The sequence below is a fragment of the Schistocerca nitens genome, chromosome 4 (assembly GCF_023898315.1).
Source record: "Schistocerca nitens isolate TAMUIC-IGC-003100 chromosome 4, iqSchNite1.1, whole genome shotgun sequence".
Taxonomy (NCBI): Eukaryota; Metazoa; Arthropoda; class Insecta; order Orthoptera; family Acrididae; genus Schistocerca; species Schistocerca nitens.
Window position 1 is genome coordinate 634,648,286 of NC_064617.1, and position 18,663 is coordinate 634,666,948.

General features: G+C 37.6%; 1 protein-coding gene across 2 annotated transcripts in view; it reads left to right on the forward strand.

Moving 5' to 3' along the window:
• The window catches only part of LOC126251397 (structural maintenance of chromosomes protein 1A), a 191,919-nt gene that overhangs the window by 124,127 nt on the left and 49,129 nt on the right, over positions 1-18,663 (forward strand). For both annotated transcript variants that reach the window (XM_049951796.1, XM_049951797.1), the window contains exons 17-18: positions 2,501-2,682; positions 17,588-17,710. In XM_049951796.1, the coding sequence (XP_049807753.1) occupies positions 2,501-2,682; positions 17,588-17,710 (305 nt within the window). The remainder of the gene's footprint in view (positions 1-2,500; positions 2,683-17,587; positions 17,711-18,663) is intronic.

An 18,663-nucleotide genomic window follows, 5' to 3' on the forward strand; every position in this document is an offset into this window, starting at 1 on the left:
TATACTGACAAAATCTAATGCATGGTTGAATTGTGTGGGAGTAAGTTGTTTACCTAGCTCTAAATGTAATCTATATAACTGGTGGTTTAAAAAATACTTCTTTCTGTGTTGGTTTTGTATTTCAGATTGAAGCCATATAATTTCATTTCTTTCTTTAGCTATTTTCGCTGCTTAGCTTTGACTGTTGATGTTCACTTTGATATATTTTGGAGTTACATTCGCACTTAAACACTTTTTATTGACCTTGATACTAAGAATTGTTCTTTCTAACTTAATTTAGTACTTTCTGAAGGCATGTAAAGCTCTTAGTACCTGGCTAGGTAGTGTCAATAACAATTTGTCCATTTTATTTGGACTGTTGAGCTCCGTGGCCGTGGATAATGATATTTTACAATAAAAATACGGCGATCAGCCACTTTTTTTTTAATGCGTTTTATTTATGCCAATATGCATTTCGGGTATCCACCCATCTTCAGCTGGCAAATTACATGTATTTTCAGTTTCTACAGTGGTACAATATCGACAGCAGTTTGGATGCTGCACATGGCCTGTGCAAAGCAACGATTCCAATCATTTCCTTCAATTTCACAAGTTTAAAATTACACACTATTAGTTGTTCATTTTACTTACATTCCCTCTCCTTATTTTTTCTTGGCCTTTCTTCTTTTTTGTAACAGCACAAACACTTTTGGTCACGTATTTTACACAGGCGCACCGCGTTATCCGCCATGTTGTCGACTCACAGGTTTTTTCCCCTCTCTCCCCCCCTCCCCCTTTCCATACAAGCAGTTTATCTATGGACGAAGTTATACATTACGAAAGTTTTGAGGTTCTAGCTAATCTACTATCCAAAAACATACATAGGCCAAACAGGTAGAAACTTCAACATACGTTTTCGAGAACACATGGATGATCTTTGTTTAAAAAACTTAAATAAGTCCACATTTGCCCAAAAGAAGAACATCAAGTAACAGACATATCCCATAACCTACAAGTTCTCCACCTAGCCAACAAAGGAAAAAGAATCAACCTCCTAGAAGATATCGAAATTTATTCATATTAACATGCATCCCCTTCTGACATGACTTAACGGCCAAACACAGTTACCAAACCGAATATTGCTGAAAAACTTCCGCACTCTACATATCAAACCACTTACTAAGCACAATCAAGAAATAACATAATCTAATATAAACCCAACAAATGCATGTAATAATACACAACATAAAAATCTTAATTCTATCTTTGTTATTTGTAAATGTATGAATTACTGCTTTGTATAAATGTGTTATGTTAGTTTATTATCTTCAATACTGCCTAAGTAACAAAAAAATAAATAAATAAATAAAAAACAACCTAGTATACATCGTACTTAGAATACTTCTATCACCCAAGTCAATGTTTAGTGAACAGTAGCTTAGCTAGAACCTCATTGCCATAAATAAAACGCATTAAAAAAAAAAGTGGCTGGTCGCTGTATTTTTATAGTAAAATATCATTATCTTCTAGTGACGTCTGGAAATACAGGGTGAGTCAGGAGGGGAGGTACACGCTTTGAGGGGTGATAGTATTAGTGATTCTGAACAAATAACTTCATATGGACATATGCCCTATTCCAAATGATTTCCGAGATAGAACATATTTAATATCACTTTTGAACATTTTTCTTGAATAACTCGAAAACCGCACCCACCAGCAAAAACGTGCCACAGAACAAAATTAAACTATATAAAATTTCCTACAAAGTAGGTCCTATTCATTTTTTTCTCTAGAACTAATGGTTTGTGTAAACAGAGCATGAGAATGTTGAAAAACTCGCTCGACACGCATGTGCTGTAGCTTACGTAGTTTTTGTAGGCCAGTTTGAGATAGTTTCCTGACTTGATAGACCACAAGTGTCTCGTATCAAACAGTTCGTCTCAACTTGCTACCTTAATATACTACCCGAGTTGGCCTACAAAAACTATGTAAGCTACAGTGCATGCATGTAGAGCCAGTTTTTCAGCATTCTTGCCTCATCTTTACACAAACCATTAATTTTAGAGACAAAAAATGAATAGGACCATATTTGCAGGAAATGTAATGTAGTTTAATTTTGTACTGCGACACGTTTCGCTGGAGGGTGTGCTTTTCGAATTGTTCAAGAAAAACATACAAAAGTGATATTAAATGTGTTCTATCTCGGAAACCATTCAGAATAGGGCATACATCCATCCGAAGGTTTTTGTTCAGAATCACTAATACTATCACACCTCAAAGCATGTTCCTTTCCTTCTGACTCTCCCTGTATAAATGAAATGTGAGTTACGTAATTAAATGATAGATTATTGTGTGCCACAGTTTTTATTTTTGCATAACTGTTACCTGTCCAATTAATTACATGCATCCAAATTACACATGCACAGAGAGAGAAAAGGGGGGGGGGGGTCATTTCATGACTGCTGTGGTCGATTTTCAGCTTTATTCTAATAGTGCTTTGTAATCTGTTTTTTCCCCTCAGATAATGTGCTTCGTTGGGAAAGGGCTGTTCAAGATGATGAAGATGATTTAGAAACAGCAAAACAGGCAGAGCAGAAACAGATGGCTGATATTGAACGTGATATGCGGTCACTGGATAGTTTGAAATCAGAACGCATGTCTAAAAAAGCTGAGGTGGATAACATGGAAGAAGAAATTGGCAAGGTAATATTTTTCACATTTTTGAAATTCTTATCTGGAAACTGATAAGTGAAATCTAAATCTGCACTAAAAGCAGGTTAGAAACGTGCTTGTTGTAGTGTATTGTTTGCTTACCTTCTTATGACTGATAAATTTCAGAGAAAGGTTGGGAGGTACATAGTTGCTGCTGCAATTTGAAATTGAAGCCGCAGACAAAATGAAGGGACATGACAAAAATAACAGTGCAAAATTTCACTAATGATATGACCGTGCTCGTAGTAGCATCATCTAGCTTTCTGGAGTTCTCAAGAGTCCCGCTTGATGAGTGTTGGGTAATAAGGCTTCATCAAAAATTACAGTTTACCCTTTTGCATGTAGAAACTGAATTAACATTACATGTGGGTTGTGAATCAACATTTCGCCATGATAAGTTCATTACAGCACACTGCAGTATCTCGCAGGGAAATCTAAAGCAATCTTTCTCGTCCAGTTTAATTTTATCTGAGTAGTGCTACAGTTTCCTGACTTGTGGAGAGATTCCATTTTATTTCTCACCCCCCTCACCCCCTTTCTTGAAGTCTGATGATGATCATACTTGCCTGAATAGTTTCTATAATGTTGCTTTCACGAGCTGAGTAAGGGAATGCATTGGAGTTAAAAATCAAATGCCACCTTATTTGAATCTTAAAATCTTCCCAATTGTTTGAGGTAATTGGATGGTGATGCCCATCAGTTCCTTTAGACACAAGAGAATGACAATAGTGCTACTTCCAAGGCAAGGAGACCACTTTGCTATTCTTTATTTTTGGCTGAATTTTTCATTTTCTGATTTATTTTAATGTCACATCAGGATCATATAGGTGACAATTACATTATAAAAAATTAGATGCAGTGAAACATAAAGGTGTGAGGCTGTCCACTGTTCATAAAAGACCGGCCTCATTTCCAGCCTTTCCAGTGACACCTTCACACAGTAACTGTTAATAGTGTTATAAGTGCACAATATGCATTTGTGTCTGCATTCTTCTTAGTGGCATGGCATTGCTTCCCCACATTTCAAATGGCTGTCAGAGAGTGATGAAATCACAGAATTCATGCAAAGTACTTTCTTCTAGAAATATGCATGCTAAATTTTAATTTTGGCAAGATTGGAGGAAACATACAGTGGCTTAAAAGATTTAAAATTTTTTTAGATATGACTATTCAGTAAGTAATACACTCAAATATAACATATAAATATTACAAAATATTTTATATAAATGCAATGAATTGAACATATTATATACTAATTGTCAAAGCTAGTGTGCTGTGTTGGCTGTTTAGTCAATTATTACAGCTTTTCTTCCAGGGAATTTAAATTTTTATGTAGTGACAAGGGGCAGGCCTCAGACATAGCCAACTGTCTGTTCATACTTGGCAGGTAGCTTGTGTATAACCTAAAATGAAAGAGACTAAAAGATATTTCCGTCAACATCCCCCCTCCCGTACCTCCTCTCCCCCTTCCTCCCATTTTTGATAAAAGCACCCCTACAGTGCATGAGCCGTAATCGACACAAAATTGATGAAATCAGTAGGTAATTGCAGGGTGTATACGACCTGGGACAACCGGGAAATCTGGAAAAAAAACCTAGGAATTGTTTTGAATTCCAGGAATATTTCATTGTCTTGGTTTTCAGCTAAATTTTTGTAATTTTGACTGGTAAGAACAGATACTCTAAGGATATTATAGTATCTCCCTGCTGCAGAATAATACTGCAGCAATAAAACATGAACAAGAGGAAAAAAAAAAAGAAAATAAAACTTAAGTTGTAAAGGAAATGTGCCATATACAACAAAAACAACAACAACAACACACAGTACTCATACAAGCATTTGCCAACAGCAAAATGTGTCAAAGGCTTTCGGAAGACTATGTAATGCTTCACAACAATAAACTGTCTCCGATGAGTGTGACTTCACAGCTGTTTACAGTAGATTCATTTGAGCAATTGCGAGCAAGCTCATGTGCATGCGCAGATAAGTCATATGAGTAGTACCTTCTCCCACTTCTGGCTACAAGCTGTATAAGCAGTAGCAGCAAGCAACCAAATGCTACCCGGAAAAATTCTACTGGTGCACCCAAGCTGCCAGATTCACACATGCGCAACAGGCCCGGATCTGGGGCAGGGAGCAAACCGGGATATCTGCCCCTGGTGGCAATTTGGTGGGGGGGGGGGGGGGGGGATAATTTGTGTTCTTTAAGAAAAAACCTTGTGTCACGAAGCGCCTAGCATCCAGCGCATGTGGTCTATCATTTATTCATATGATTTTGAAACAAATCGCTGTTGGTTGTTGAACATTTTGGAACACATTCTAAGTTGATTTCTGAATGAATCACAAGTTGATTTTTGAATGCGTACATAACGTACGTGATGTCTCTGCCAGGGGAATCCCCATCACATCTAGAAATAAACTCCTGCAGACAAAAGGGGGTGGGGTTATACGAGCTGATCAGAATAAAGCCGAACGAGTGAATGCCAGTCGCTGTTTATGTTGTTGACTGGGTTTTTGAATGATCAACATTGTTACAATTACCAGCAAAATCCATAGATTCAGACTACCAGGGTGGAAATAATCGACTAACAGGAATAACAGTTAAGAAAGATTACATATTATCTGCTCAGCGTATCCAAGAAAGTGAAATTTCAACAGAAAATGTTTGGCCAGACCACTACACCAGTAAGGGTCAGTTGTACAGTTTCAGACTAGCAGCTGCTTAAGTTCTATTCTGGGAGTAGCAAAACGCATTGTATGAAGACGTAATAGCATCTGATCAGAGAGTAAATGTGGGATAACTAAGCTGGTGATTGTGGCAGGGTTAGTGATGTTAACATGAGAATAAGTTTTGACATTGGCAGGAATAATTACAGAATTTGTGGTGACAAGATTGATTGATTGAGAAGAAACGGGAACATCATACAAATTATGGAAGAATATGACGATTCAGAATTTATGTCAAAATTTCATACTGCTATTTTTCGATCTCATGCTTGAGAACTGTAGCGTATAAATGAAATATGGAACTATTTCATAACATAAAGCGTTTTGCTTGTAGTAGGCCCAATAGGTATTTTATATTGGTGCTTCGTGAATTATATTCTGTTGTGTTATAAAAATGACCATTTGTGCCAAAGCAGTATCATTTACTTTTTATGTGGGTAGTCTCCATGTGACCCATGTTTGCGTTTAGTGATCTTCTTCTATAGCTCTCACATCAAATGAAAACAAATCGGATTTTTGTGGCCGGGAGATATCAAGTGAATTAAAACACATTCACGTGATTACGGAAGGCTAAAATATGCTATTAGTTTCAGATTTTATTTTATTTTCACCTTTCTGACAGTCAGGCATTAATCACATTACAGAAAAATGAAGTTATTTTTGTTGGTTTACTAAAGAAATATGGGTTTTATTAATCTTTTCCGCTGAGGTAGTTAATTTATTTGGAACGAAGTGTTTAATTCCACAGTGTTGGCTAGTTTAAACTGTTTGCTGCATTTCAAGTGCATGTTTTCACCTTCTAGCACGTATGACATCATGCCACAATAAAGATCCAAACATGAGATAATACAATACTTGTACGCAAAGAAAATTTGCATCCAAATCTGGACATATAAACTTAAAACCAAATTATGCATTTTAGTATGGTGCACGAAATTCCAATGTCTTGGTTGTTTTTTTTTTTTGACATAATGTAAGATCTTCTAATGTTTTACATGTTGGAACATACGGGCTTCCTGTGTCATTGTAGCTGCAAGTGGTCATTGTAGCTGCAAGTGGGATGACACCTCTTATCAGGGGCTCTCTGGCAACTCTGAAATGAACCTATTTCTAACGGGTTGCGGAAAATATTGCAAATGGTTGTTTGAAAAGCATCACTTTCAAAGTAAATTTCCATTTACGCAAGATGTACTAGGTGCGAGAATGTACAGGGCTATTACAAATGATTAAAGCGATTTCATAAATTCACTGTAGCTCCATTCATTGACATATGGTCACGACACACTACAGATACGTAGAAAAACTCATAAAGTTTTGTTCGGCTGAAGCCGCATTTCAGGTTTCTGCCGCCAGAGCGCTCAAGAGCGCAGTGAGACAAAATGGCGACAGGAGCCGAGAAAGCGTATGTCGTGCTTGAAATGCACTCACATCAGTCAGTCATAACAGTGCAATGACACTTCAGGACGACGTTCAACAAAGATCCACCAACTGCTAACTCCATTCGGCGATGGTATGTGCAGTTTAAAGCTTCTGGATGCCTCTGTAAGGGGAAACCAACGGGTCGGCCTGCAGTGAGCGAAGAAACGGTTGAATGCGTGCGGGCAAGTTTCACGCGTAGCCCGCGGAAGTCGACGAATAAAGCAAGCAGGGAGTTAAATGTACCACAGCCGACGGTTTGGAAAATCTTACGGAAAAGGCTAAAGCAGAAGCCTTACCGTTTACAATTGCTACAAGCCCTGACACCCGATGACAAAGTCAAATGCTTTGAATTTTCGGCGCGGTTGCACCAGCTCATGGAAGAGGATGCGTTCAGTGCGAAACTTGTTTTCAGTGATGAAGCAACATTTTTTCTTAATGGTGAAGTGAACAGACACAATGTGTGAATCTGGGCGGTAGAGAATCCTCACGCATTCGTGCATCAAATTCGCAATTCACCAAAAGTTAACGTGTTTTGTGCAATCTCACGGTTTTAAGTTTACGGCCCCTTTTTCTTCTGCGAAAAAAATGTTACAGGACGCGTGTATCTGGACATGCTGGAAAATTGGCTCATGCCACAACTGGAGACCGACAGCGCCGACTTCATCTTTCAACAGGATGGTGCTCCACCGCACTTCCATCATGATGTTCGGCGTTTCTTAAACAGGAGATTGGAAAACTGATGGATCGGTCGTGGTGGAGATCATGATCAGCAATTCATGTCATGACCTCCACGCTCTCCCGACTTAACCCCATGCGATTTCTTTCTGTGGGGTTATGTGAAAGATTCAGTGTTTAAACCTCCTCTACCTAAAAACGTGCCAGAACTGCGAGCTCGCATCAACGATGCTTTCGAACTCAGTGATGGGGACATGCTGCGCCGAGTGTGGGAGGAACTTGATTATCGGCTTGATGTCTGCCGAATCACTAAAGGGGCACATATCGAACATTTGTGAATGCCTAAAAAAACTTTTTGAGTTTTTGTATGTGTGTGCAAAGCATTGTGAAAATATCTCAAATAATAAAGTTATTGTAGAGCTGTGAAATCACTTCAATCATTTGTAATAACCTTGTACAATGAATTTCTTAAATCACAAAAGGTTTGACTCTCATTTAAAAATCAACTCTTTGAGGACGACCATTTAGAAGAATTTCGAGCACAGAAGATCACATTTATGTCGTTGTTAAAACTTTTACTGGCACATTTGTGTGATCTATCTTAAAATGTAACACGCACAAAAATTATATATGAAAGCTTTTCTTTTCTTATAACACTATATATTAATTTAAACCATTAACTTTCTCTATTTGTGTGTTTGCATTACTTGACAGTGATGTTCCTATTGGCTAACTACATCACGTGTCCTATGCTCTGAATATCCGGTGTCATTGACTGGCGAGATCACGTGATATGAGCTATGACTGGCCTACAAAAGCATACCACAAATCTCGATTTCAATGCTTTGGAAAGTAAATTGTGGTGTTTGGTGGAATTCGAATTTATACTTTCGTAATATGAAAAAATGCAGTGTACATGTAGCTGCACATCAAAGATATTGCCAATATGGGAAGAAATCCAACTAAGAAATGCAGAATGCATTTGAGAATTGAACACAGGTTCTCTGCTCCCGAGCCAGGTGTCTTGGCCGCTATGCCAGTGGCACTTCCATTGAACAGCATTTGCATTATGAGTACATAAATGATAGTTATAACAGTTTCTTTTCTCAATTTCTAAGAAAATGTGTGTATGCGGACCCAATACATGATGATGCAGGGTGAAGAACCAGTCATCTTCCCCACCTTTAGTCACCTTTTTTATAACATATATAAACTTAACTGTTGTTAGAGAGAAACATTCCTCTATCATGACCGCTCCTATTTTTGTTAAGTTCTAGTTTCTCAGTGGTATCTAGTGTAACATCTCTCTTTGGTGAAGTGGTGTGTTGCACAAGCTTTTTTTGAACCGACAAATGATGATCGCCACTATAAAAGTTTATTTTCATAGTGAATTAAGTAATCTATTGTTTGGCTGTATGTTTATTTATGTGTATGTGTCATGGAATGGGTGGACGCAGCTTATCTACAAGCCAGGACAATGATAAACGTCGTTCCGCATTCGTGGTGCCATTTAGTCGGGCCCTGCCATGGAGATATGGTGCGAGCCATAGAGGAAGAGCAGCTGTGACAATGTGTATGATATCACAAGGGCAAGAGAAAACTTTTTATGTATTCCCTCAATTGGAATCTGATAAATAAGACAGATCAATTGTGGACTTAGTCCTTATCAGTGTAATTGTAGACCCACAAATTTAAAAGGTTGTCATGCTACATGGATGAAGACAAACAAATTATTAGTTCTTTGAAATTGACTGTTAAAAAAGTGCTGATTGGAATATTTGCTTTTGCAAAAACTTCCGTAATGGCCTTTGTTTTCTTTGTTTGGCAGTATTTAAGCTTTCAAAAATGATTGTTCTGTTGAAAAGCAGCAGCATTTTCCTGCAATTTAACCGAATGCCCCTCTGATATAAGGTGTTTCTGGACATTATTTGTCTTTTCCCACACAATTTGAAGATTAAAGACTCTGTAGACTAATAATTTCAACCTTTCGTGGGCATTCATAGCCGTGCGACCCATGCTTGACAACATTGCGGATAGAAGTGACAAGGCATGTTGTGTAGAAGTAGAACCGAATGTACGGCAACTCTATTTAACCTTAGAGGAAGAGTTTCGGCACAGTCGAAAAATAGTACAGATTTTGTTTTCCAACAGCTATAGCGCAGAAGGTAGGCACTGTAGGCTACAGTCACAGCTGGCTGCAAATGTAAACAACCTAGAATATTGACCACCACAGGAGAAGGAAATCCCACCTCCAATCTGCTGGGCAGCAGCCTACAGCAAAACTAACACATTGTCAGAGGGATCGCTGATCTCTTCTGGTGTTGTAAGGGTCATAACTGAAATCCATGGTGGGCCAGGATTAGTAACATCACATACTCCATAGTAAAAAAAGAAAACAACAAGCAACGCACAACAAAGCATTCAGGGGCGGCTACCATGCAATTGCTTATTGACATTAGTAGAGCATTGTTAACAATGTAGTTCAGGCCTGACCTTTGGTGGTATTCGATGTAACTACAGTTCAAAACATCCGCCACCTTATTTGCCACATTAAGTGACCACAATATACCATCTATTGAACTTTAGGCAACTAAAATGCTAGGTCCCATGGCTGAGTACTATGTTGCATTATGCAGCATGCACGTTAAACAGACCATTCAGCCACCCACAACTCGCATGGCACCGCATCACTGATTACACTCACACGTTGGAGCATCCCTATTTTATACACTTTATTTTGCAAGTAGGTTTTTGAGCTCATTGTCTCACTAAATTGGGCTTTGTCAGATGATGTACGATGCCAACAACTGGTTAAATTTTCAATATTGTTTGCAAAAAATGAAGCTGTTGCAACTATCTCTGATAAATAGATCATCTTGATACAATTCACTATGAAAGAGCATCTATTAAATAATTTAGCGTTTTCGCATTTTGAGGCAGAATTCGCATCTGTTTCATATTTATCACAAAATGCAATTTTTTTCTGGTCCCTACTCATTGTACACAAGAGTACAGTGTACGATACATTTATTATCAGAAGTATCGTATTTATTTTGAGAATTGGATATTAGGATTGTACTATTACTTCCAGCAGTAACTGCAGCACTTAGAGATACGAAATTCAGTTGGAAGAGGTGGGCAAGTGTGCTGAAATGACTACCGTAGGTAGGCCTGATAAAAGAGAGAGAGGAGATTCAACGAAGAGCAGCATGTTTTTGTCACGGGGTCATTTAGTTGGCATGAGGGCATTAACAAAATGCAGTTAGCAGTCGTTACAAAAGAGTCGTTTTGCATCATGGAGAGTTTTACTGTTAAAATTTTGAGAGAGCATTTTCCAGGAAGAGTCGGACAACATATTAATTCCTCCCACATACATCTCACATAATGACCACAAAGAGAAAATTTGAAAAATTATAACCAATACAAAGGCTTACCTACACTCATTCTTCTCACGCATGATTCACGAATGGAACAGGGTAGATGGTGTATCAGTTAGTGATACCAGAAATGCCATCTACCAGACACCATTAGGTGGCTGGCGGAGTATGACATAGATGTAGATGAAATAGTAAGGTGAACAGGACTGAATAATAGGAAGTGTCTTAGCTCCTGATCACACTTTACTTCGCTGCCTGATATCACAGTAAAGAACCAGTGAAACATCGCATTTGATACTCTATTCAGTTTTTGAAATAAGCTTTTTGAGAAGGGAAAATGCAAATTCTGTAGAGACTGGCTTGAAAAGACGGAAAGTTTGAAAAGTAAAGGGGGAAATGTTAGCAAAAGCAAACTATTTTGTAGTATCTGTTCGTGCCTTGTTAATTTTAAGACAAAAGGTTTTCAGGCAGTTTTTAATGGTTCACTTGTAACAAAACATGAGTCTAACTTTGAAAGTAAAGGAAGACATATCAGTCATATTTAGAACTTTCAGATCAGGCACAACCTTCAAGCTCAGTATGTGCGCCAACAATAAGGATGTTAAGTATGAAGGATAGTTTCACCACTACTAAATTGATTTGGACAATGAAATCAGTGATTTTGAATTAGTCTATGGGTTCATAATGATTTTTATATCATTTTTAAGATAATGTTCCCGAATAGTGTTCCTGAACACTTTTCACTTTCATTGAAAAGAATGCAATACCTAATTACTGACACCATATTTCCGGACACACAGAGCACTTTCATTGTATTACACTTTGGGTTTTGATGAAACTGCTGGTGTTTAAGAATTGCAAATGACCATTGCGTTTTGGTCAGAGAGTAGTTGTTGCATAACAGTGTCACCTAAGAACTTCCTTTATTGACAAAGCAGGTAGCAGAATGTTACATCCTTAATTAGGCTTTTAAATAGTGATATCCAGGAGTCCCATGGAAGACAACATATAAACATTGGAATTTGCATTCATACAATGTGTAATGCCTATTTAAAGGCTTAGGAGTGTGCACGTGAAGAAGCATCCAAATATCTGGTCAATATTTATTATTATTTTGCTCAAGTTTTCGATGCATGTGATGACTAAGCAGCTTAGTTCAGGACATCAAGCCAACAGGATTTTGGAGCAGTAAGGTGGTATTCAGTATTACTTTCTTAAATATATACTTCTAAAAAGGAATTCTCCTACTGTTCAGTCAAAATCCTACAATGCCATTGTGGGAAAAAAACATTTTAATAAATGCAGAACTTCGTTTCATAATTTCATCTGCAGAACCAGGATAACTTTTTCAAAGCCTGACACCTTTGATTCACAAGTTGCATACAAAATAGAAAACATACTTCAAACCATTTTGGCTTGTGTTTTAAGCAATTTTTGTGCTTTGAGAGAAATTGATTTTGTTTTTTAAGTTTTTATGATGAACACTTTACATTGTATAATCTGCTCCCTCTGGAACAATTAACCGTTAGCAAGCAAGTAACTGAAGAACCTAGTGAACAGGAAGAACGTTAAAAGTAGTGGTTTTTAAATAACGCTTAAAAACTGTTTCGAAATAGTGCTTAAAAACAGTACATCGCAGTGTGCAAACACGTGATGACAAAACGTGCTTATCAAGTACACGACTGAGATTTAGGTTTTTAGACTCCAAAGAAAGAGTAAAGAACAGAAGCTACAGTGACATGTTAAAGGTGCTGTTCGATGTCCGGAAAGATTACTTATTGTATAAAAAGGGTATTGACAACTACTGGTGGCAGCAGCAGCAGGTGGTCTCGAGAAGGGACTCCTCATCTGTAGAGTTAAAAGTATCCAAATGTTTCAAAGCTATTACTAGTTAAAGCTTCTTTTACATTGTTCCATGGAAATCTGGACATGGAAAGAAGATATCCCATTTCGAAACACAGATTAGGAGAAGACTAGGCAGCGATGGCCGAAAGATTTTTAAACCATGTTTTGACTGTGATGATGCTTTGGGACAGTACCTCTATTTTCTCTCCATGGCCATTGATTCACAATTATTAGGTGTGAATGGCAAGCACATGCAAATCATACTGCTTGTAAGGAAGAATGTGAAAGGAAAGTAAGACTTGAATTAGAAGAAAATCGAAAAGAGGAGCAAAACTAAATGCACATGGAAGAGGCGATTAAAAAGGTGAATAACATGTAAAATCAATTGAGCATGAGATAGCTGCTTTGAAAGAGAGGGGGTGGGGGGTGAACAACACCAGCTCCTGCTCTCAAACTTCCATTAAACTTAAGAAAGCAAGTGATTTAAAGGGAGCAAAATTGGCCCAGGGTATACTCAAGGACGCACAAATCATGAAAGTAGGTGAAAGAGTGAAAGAAAAGGAGATGGAAACCTTTCAGAGAAATCTTGGGAAAAGAAAATCTTGTATGATTACTTCATGCCTAAGAAACAGGAAACCAAAAATATTTTGTTGACCTTTCTCCGTTATAGAATGTCATTAGTTGTAAAAATGTGATGTAGAATTTGTTTGGGTTTTACGATTACCAGTATCAAATTAAACAGTGTATCTGCATCCACACATATTATAAAAATGGATGTGTGTATGTTCCACAGCTTCTCCTAAACCACTGAACCCATTTCAACAAAACAAGGTACACATGTCCCTTACTGTCAAGTAACAATTGCTGTGGGGGTAAGAACCACTGATCTACCTGTCATAGTTCAGGAGATATGGCGTCATAAACAACAAGAAGAATGGAAAAATAGAAAAACTGGTAGAAGCCAGTCTTGGGAAATATTAACTTGGATGCCGGAGAAATAATACATGAGGCAATACTGACCCTACAACTTACCTTAGCAGACAGGTTAAGGGAAAGAAAACCTATTCATAGCTTTGTAGACTTGGAGAAAGCTTTTGACAGTGTTGATTGGAGTACTCTTTTTGAAATTCTGAAAGTAGCAGGGGTAAAATACAGGGAGCAAAAGGAACTTTACAGGTTGTACAGAAATCAGACAGCAGACAGACAGAGCCCAGGGTCATGAAAAAGAAGCAGTGGTTGAGAAGGGAGTGAGACAGGGTTATAGCATATCCCCAATATTTTTCAGTCCGTACATTGAAGAAGCAGTAAAGGAAACCAAAGAAAAAATTTGGTGTAGGAATTAAAGTTCAGGGAAAAGAAATAAAAACTTTGAGGTTTGCTGATGACAGTGTAATTCTGTCAGAAACAGTGAAGGATTTGGAAGCACAGTTGAACGGAATGAGCATTGTCTTGAAAGGAAGATATAAAATAACACCAATAAAAGCAAAACAATGATAATAGAATGTAGTTGAATTAAATCAGGTGATGCTAAGAGAATTTGATTAGGAAATGAGACAATTAAAGTAGTAGATGGGTTTTGCTATGTGGGCAGCAAAATAACTGATGATAACCAAAGTAGAGAGGATATAAAATGTTGACTGGCAGTGGTAAGAAAAGCATTCTTGAAGAAGGGAAAATTGTTAACATAGAATACAGAGTTAAGTGTTAGGAAGTCTCTTCTGAAAGTATATGTCTGAGTGTAGTCTTGTATGGAAGTGAAACATGGTAAATAACGCAGGTAATGAGGAGGTTCTGATTAGAATTGCGGAAATAAGAAATTTATGGCTTTACCAAAAGGAGGATTACCAATTTAGTTATTATAACATCATAAACAATGAGATGCATCAACAACTGCCACATCATGCATGAAGATTCAGTTTCTGTTTCTAATATAAAATTGACAAAATGAATGCACAGGCACTGCTGGGTTTGTGATCCAGTATATTAATAAATTTGTATGAAGGAGAAATTGGCGATACCTCATCCAGGGCCATAGACAGAAATTCATTGTGGTCTTAAATTGCCTTTTGGTAGGGACTATCAAAAATGGAAACATTCATTTGTGCCCTATCTGTTTATTAAAATCACTTGTCATTTTTTAAAATATTCTGTCACCTTATTCAAACATTTTGCACCGTTTTCACGTGCCACCATGGCTCCTCACCCTAGATGATGAAAAATACTCAGTTTTGAATTATCTATCAATCTCGTCCATTTTGAGTCAATTCCCAACTGAGCTGATTGTAATTCTGGCATTGTTACTGTAGAAGAGGTGTTATCAAATAAAAAACGTACTTGCATGTTCTAATTGGGTTCCGCATCTAGAAACAAATTACAAAATGTACAAGGCTCCCATCACATCCTACCATAGAAGTACACTACTTTTCATAAGTACTTCCAGGGCTTCAGAAGGTGCCTCCATGAAAACTACAAGACATCCAGAAAAGTGACACATATCATTGGACGGAGGATGTCTCCAAGTTTAGATTCGTGATACATGTCATGGCATAGTTGCAGAGTACATCACTAGGGGGCAGCCATCAGTTCTCGGAGTATAATGGATCGATGTGTACGTTTTTGTGCTTTTGAATTCATTAAATATGAGCCAGTTGTGACAGTTAAATGATTTCATACCAAACTTCAGGTAAAAGTTTCAGCAGACAAAACATTCCTCGAGAGAGGCTGTGTGTGTGAAGGAAACAGACCAGCCAGGACTATCATAAGAGAAGGCAGAGTGTATGTGGGAGTCATTCATCAGGAGCCTGAAGAAATCATATTATTGTTTGAAACTTGGAACGATGTTCCATCACTGATATGTGTCTAATTTTCTATTTGTTTCTTGTTTTCACAAAGGCGTCTTCTGAATCCCCAGAGGTGCTTCTGAACAATGCTGTACATAACATTCTGCTTTGTACCAGTGACCGTAGGGCTCTGGGTCAACAAGAAAGCAAATTTAGCAGCTGAGAAGGCCGACAAGGAATATGTTAGGACACAGTGTGCCGACATCTTACAGGTTTTCATATAGCTATTGGACTCGAGAGACATGAACTGGTGAGGGAAAGAGTGCCTAACAGTAGAGAATGATAAGCTGTGGTCAGTAATACTTGCCATGATATGCCTTGCTGTTATGTGAACATACACTTGCATACTGTGAACAATGAATTTATTGTAGATACAGTGCTGTATAAATGTGTATTGTGTCTTTGACTGCATGTTCTTGATGGGAATATTTACTATTAGAATGTAAATATTGTGGCAGTTTGCAAAGTGACGTACGATAGTTCTGTATTAGTTGTTTATCCCGTTGCTGTGTCATCAACCACAGATGACCTTTTTACTAAACACTGTCATAATTTCCAAGATACAGGAATTCATACATTAAATTATTTTTTATTGTATTCATGCCTATATCTTGTACTTTGCTATATCTCATTATTTCCTTTTTTGTGGTACATGAACTTCATACATCTGATGTATTGGTTATTATTTTTGGGTGATAAATATGCAACATTAATAACATGACTGGTTCTTCAATGAAGTCCTTGCCCATGCAATATTTCTTAGCTTGAAAAAAGTGCTGTGATATCACTATCATTGCCTAAACTTTTCTGTGTTCAGTACTGGCAAAATAAGCTTGTTCATATGGCCTAATTGTTATCTTATCTCTCGTCACTGAAAATCATTCATTATTACCTGCCCATATAGCATGAGGCACAGTGTGCTACCTTGTGAGGCATTAAGGTGAGCTAGACCCAGACTGAATATGCTCAGCAGAGTGTGTTTTTTTAGATGTATTTCCCAGAGATTACATTATGCAAGCAGTTAAAATATGGCAACACACAAAACAATTTTACAAGATACACAGTTGTTGCACAAGACTTCACTCTCGTAAGATACCTTAATGACTTTGGTGTCATGTAGGGCAACTGGATGCAAAGGTAAATAATAAAATAAAATTTGCCAAGTTGTAAAAAGCTGACCTTGTATAGATGGGATAAACTTTAGGGAAAATAAGAAGAAGAAATATTCAGTACTACACTTCAGAGTTCCAATGCATGCTGTTCTGCATTAAGTTTGGTCATTATCTTGCTTTATGTTTGTTTACATATCAGTCAGTCTTTAAGATTGAGATACAGTATTGAACTACTAATTACTAAGGTTGAATTAATACAAATTTACATGTCTTTTTTTGTTTTATAGTTGCCATATTTAAATAATGATCATAGGGAATGAGAACAATTTAGCAGGTGGCCTCTGGCTGTCGGCTAAACGTGATGCTCTGACTGGGATATCAATGGTTTGCTCCCATCAAAGTGTTGCCCAGATCGTTGCTTGTACAGCATAAAAAAAATTGTAACTAAAAATGTGTGATAAAGCAATATTTATCGTAGATTTCTCAGGCTGCAGACAGGATTGTGAACAAAAAATCTGTCGCACAACAAACTGACATTTCATCAGTGGCTGATTTCCTTCTAATACCCCTGATGGTACAGTACCTAGTTATGCTTGTTGGTAGGATACCCTAGTTTGTGGTGCTTGTGACATATATCACATTTTAAGGTGTGTTTTATATTCTGTTAAAAGAGCAGTTGTAAAATTTCGTTGTGTATTCTCTACTGTAGCTGACAAAGAAGAATGTGGTGTATGTTTTAAAATTCTTTGTGTTGTCAGGACTCCAGCCTAAACTTTAAAGTTATTGTAATCATCAGTAGATTCATGGTTGCACAGAAAGTTGCTTTTAAATTATTGTGCTTTTGTTGAATAGTAAACCAAAGTTTATATGTTACAAATAAATGTGTAAAATTTTGTTTTAGGCAAGACGAGAAATGGGAGGTATAGCAAAGGATATTCAGGCCGCCCAAAAGCAGGTGACAGCTCTAGAGTCCAAAATTGAACAGCGTAGAGCAGACCGCCATAGCATTTTAAAACAATGTAAGGTACGTATCACACTGGTGTCTCATTTTTTGTTTATGGTACTGGTTTTACCATGTTGACTGAACCATGTGTAATTACATTTTAAATACAGTAGTTACACTAACGTATATGTATTGTATGCTAGCAAATTGGAAAAACCCCCATAAGTGTCTTTTTCTTATCTTATGTATTTCATGTCTGAGATAGTTGTGCCTCTATCTACTGTGCTTCTTCAAAGCCCTTATTAGGTTGACCATCACATGTTGCTTCCTCTATGCAGATGTATGGAATAAATCGTATTATGTGTCTTACAATTTTTTGCTGTGGTGTAGCTTGATAGTGGCAAAGGGGACGAGTTACCCAACTTGTAAAATTATGGAATAAAGTGATTAATTCGAAATAAAACAACAGCCTATGCAGGAAAATGCCTTCCCTAAGGGATCTGCCTATGTTTACTTTCTGGCATGTAATCAATCCCCCAACAGTAGATTCTCAAATCTACAGACCCTTGAATGTACTTATTTCGTTGTCGTTTCATTATTGTTGTTGTTGTTGTTGTTGTTGTTGTTGTGATGGTGGTAGTGGTGGTGGTGCTGGTGGTGGTCTCCAGTCCAGAGACTGGTTTGATGCAGCTCTCCACGCTGCTCTATCCTGTGCAAGCTTCATCTTCAAGTACCTCCTACAGCCTGCATCCTCCTGAATCTGCGTAGTGTATTCATTTCTTGGTCTCCCTCTACGATTTTTACCCTCGGCACTGCCCTACAGTACTAAAGTGGTGATCCCTTGGTGCCTCAGAACATGTCTTACCAACCGATCCCTTCTTCTAGTCAAGTTGTGCCACAAACTCCTCTTTTCCCCAATTCTGTTCAATACCTCCTCATTACTTATGTGTTCTACCCATCTAATCTTCAGCATTCTTCTGTAGCACCACATTTTGAAAGCTTCCATTCTCTTCTTGTCTAAATTATTTATCGTC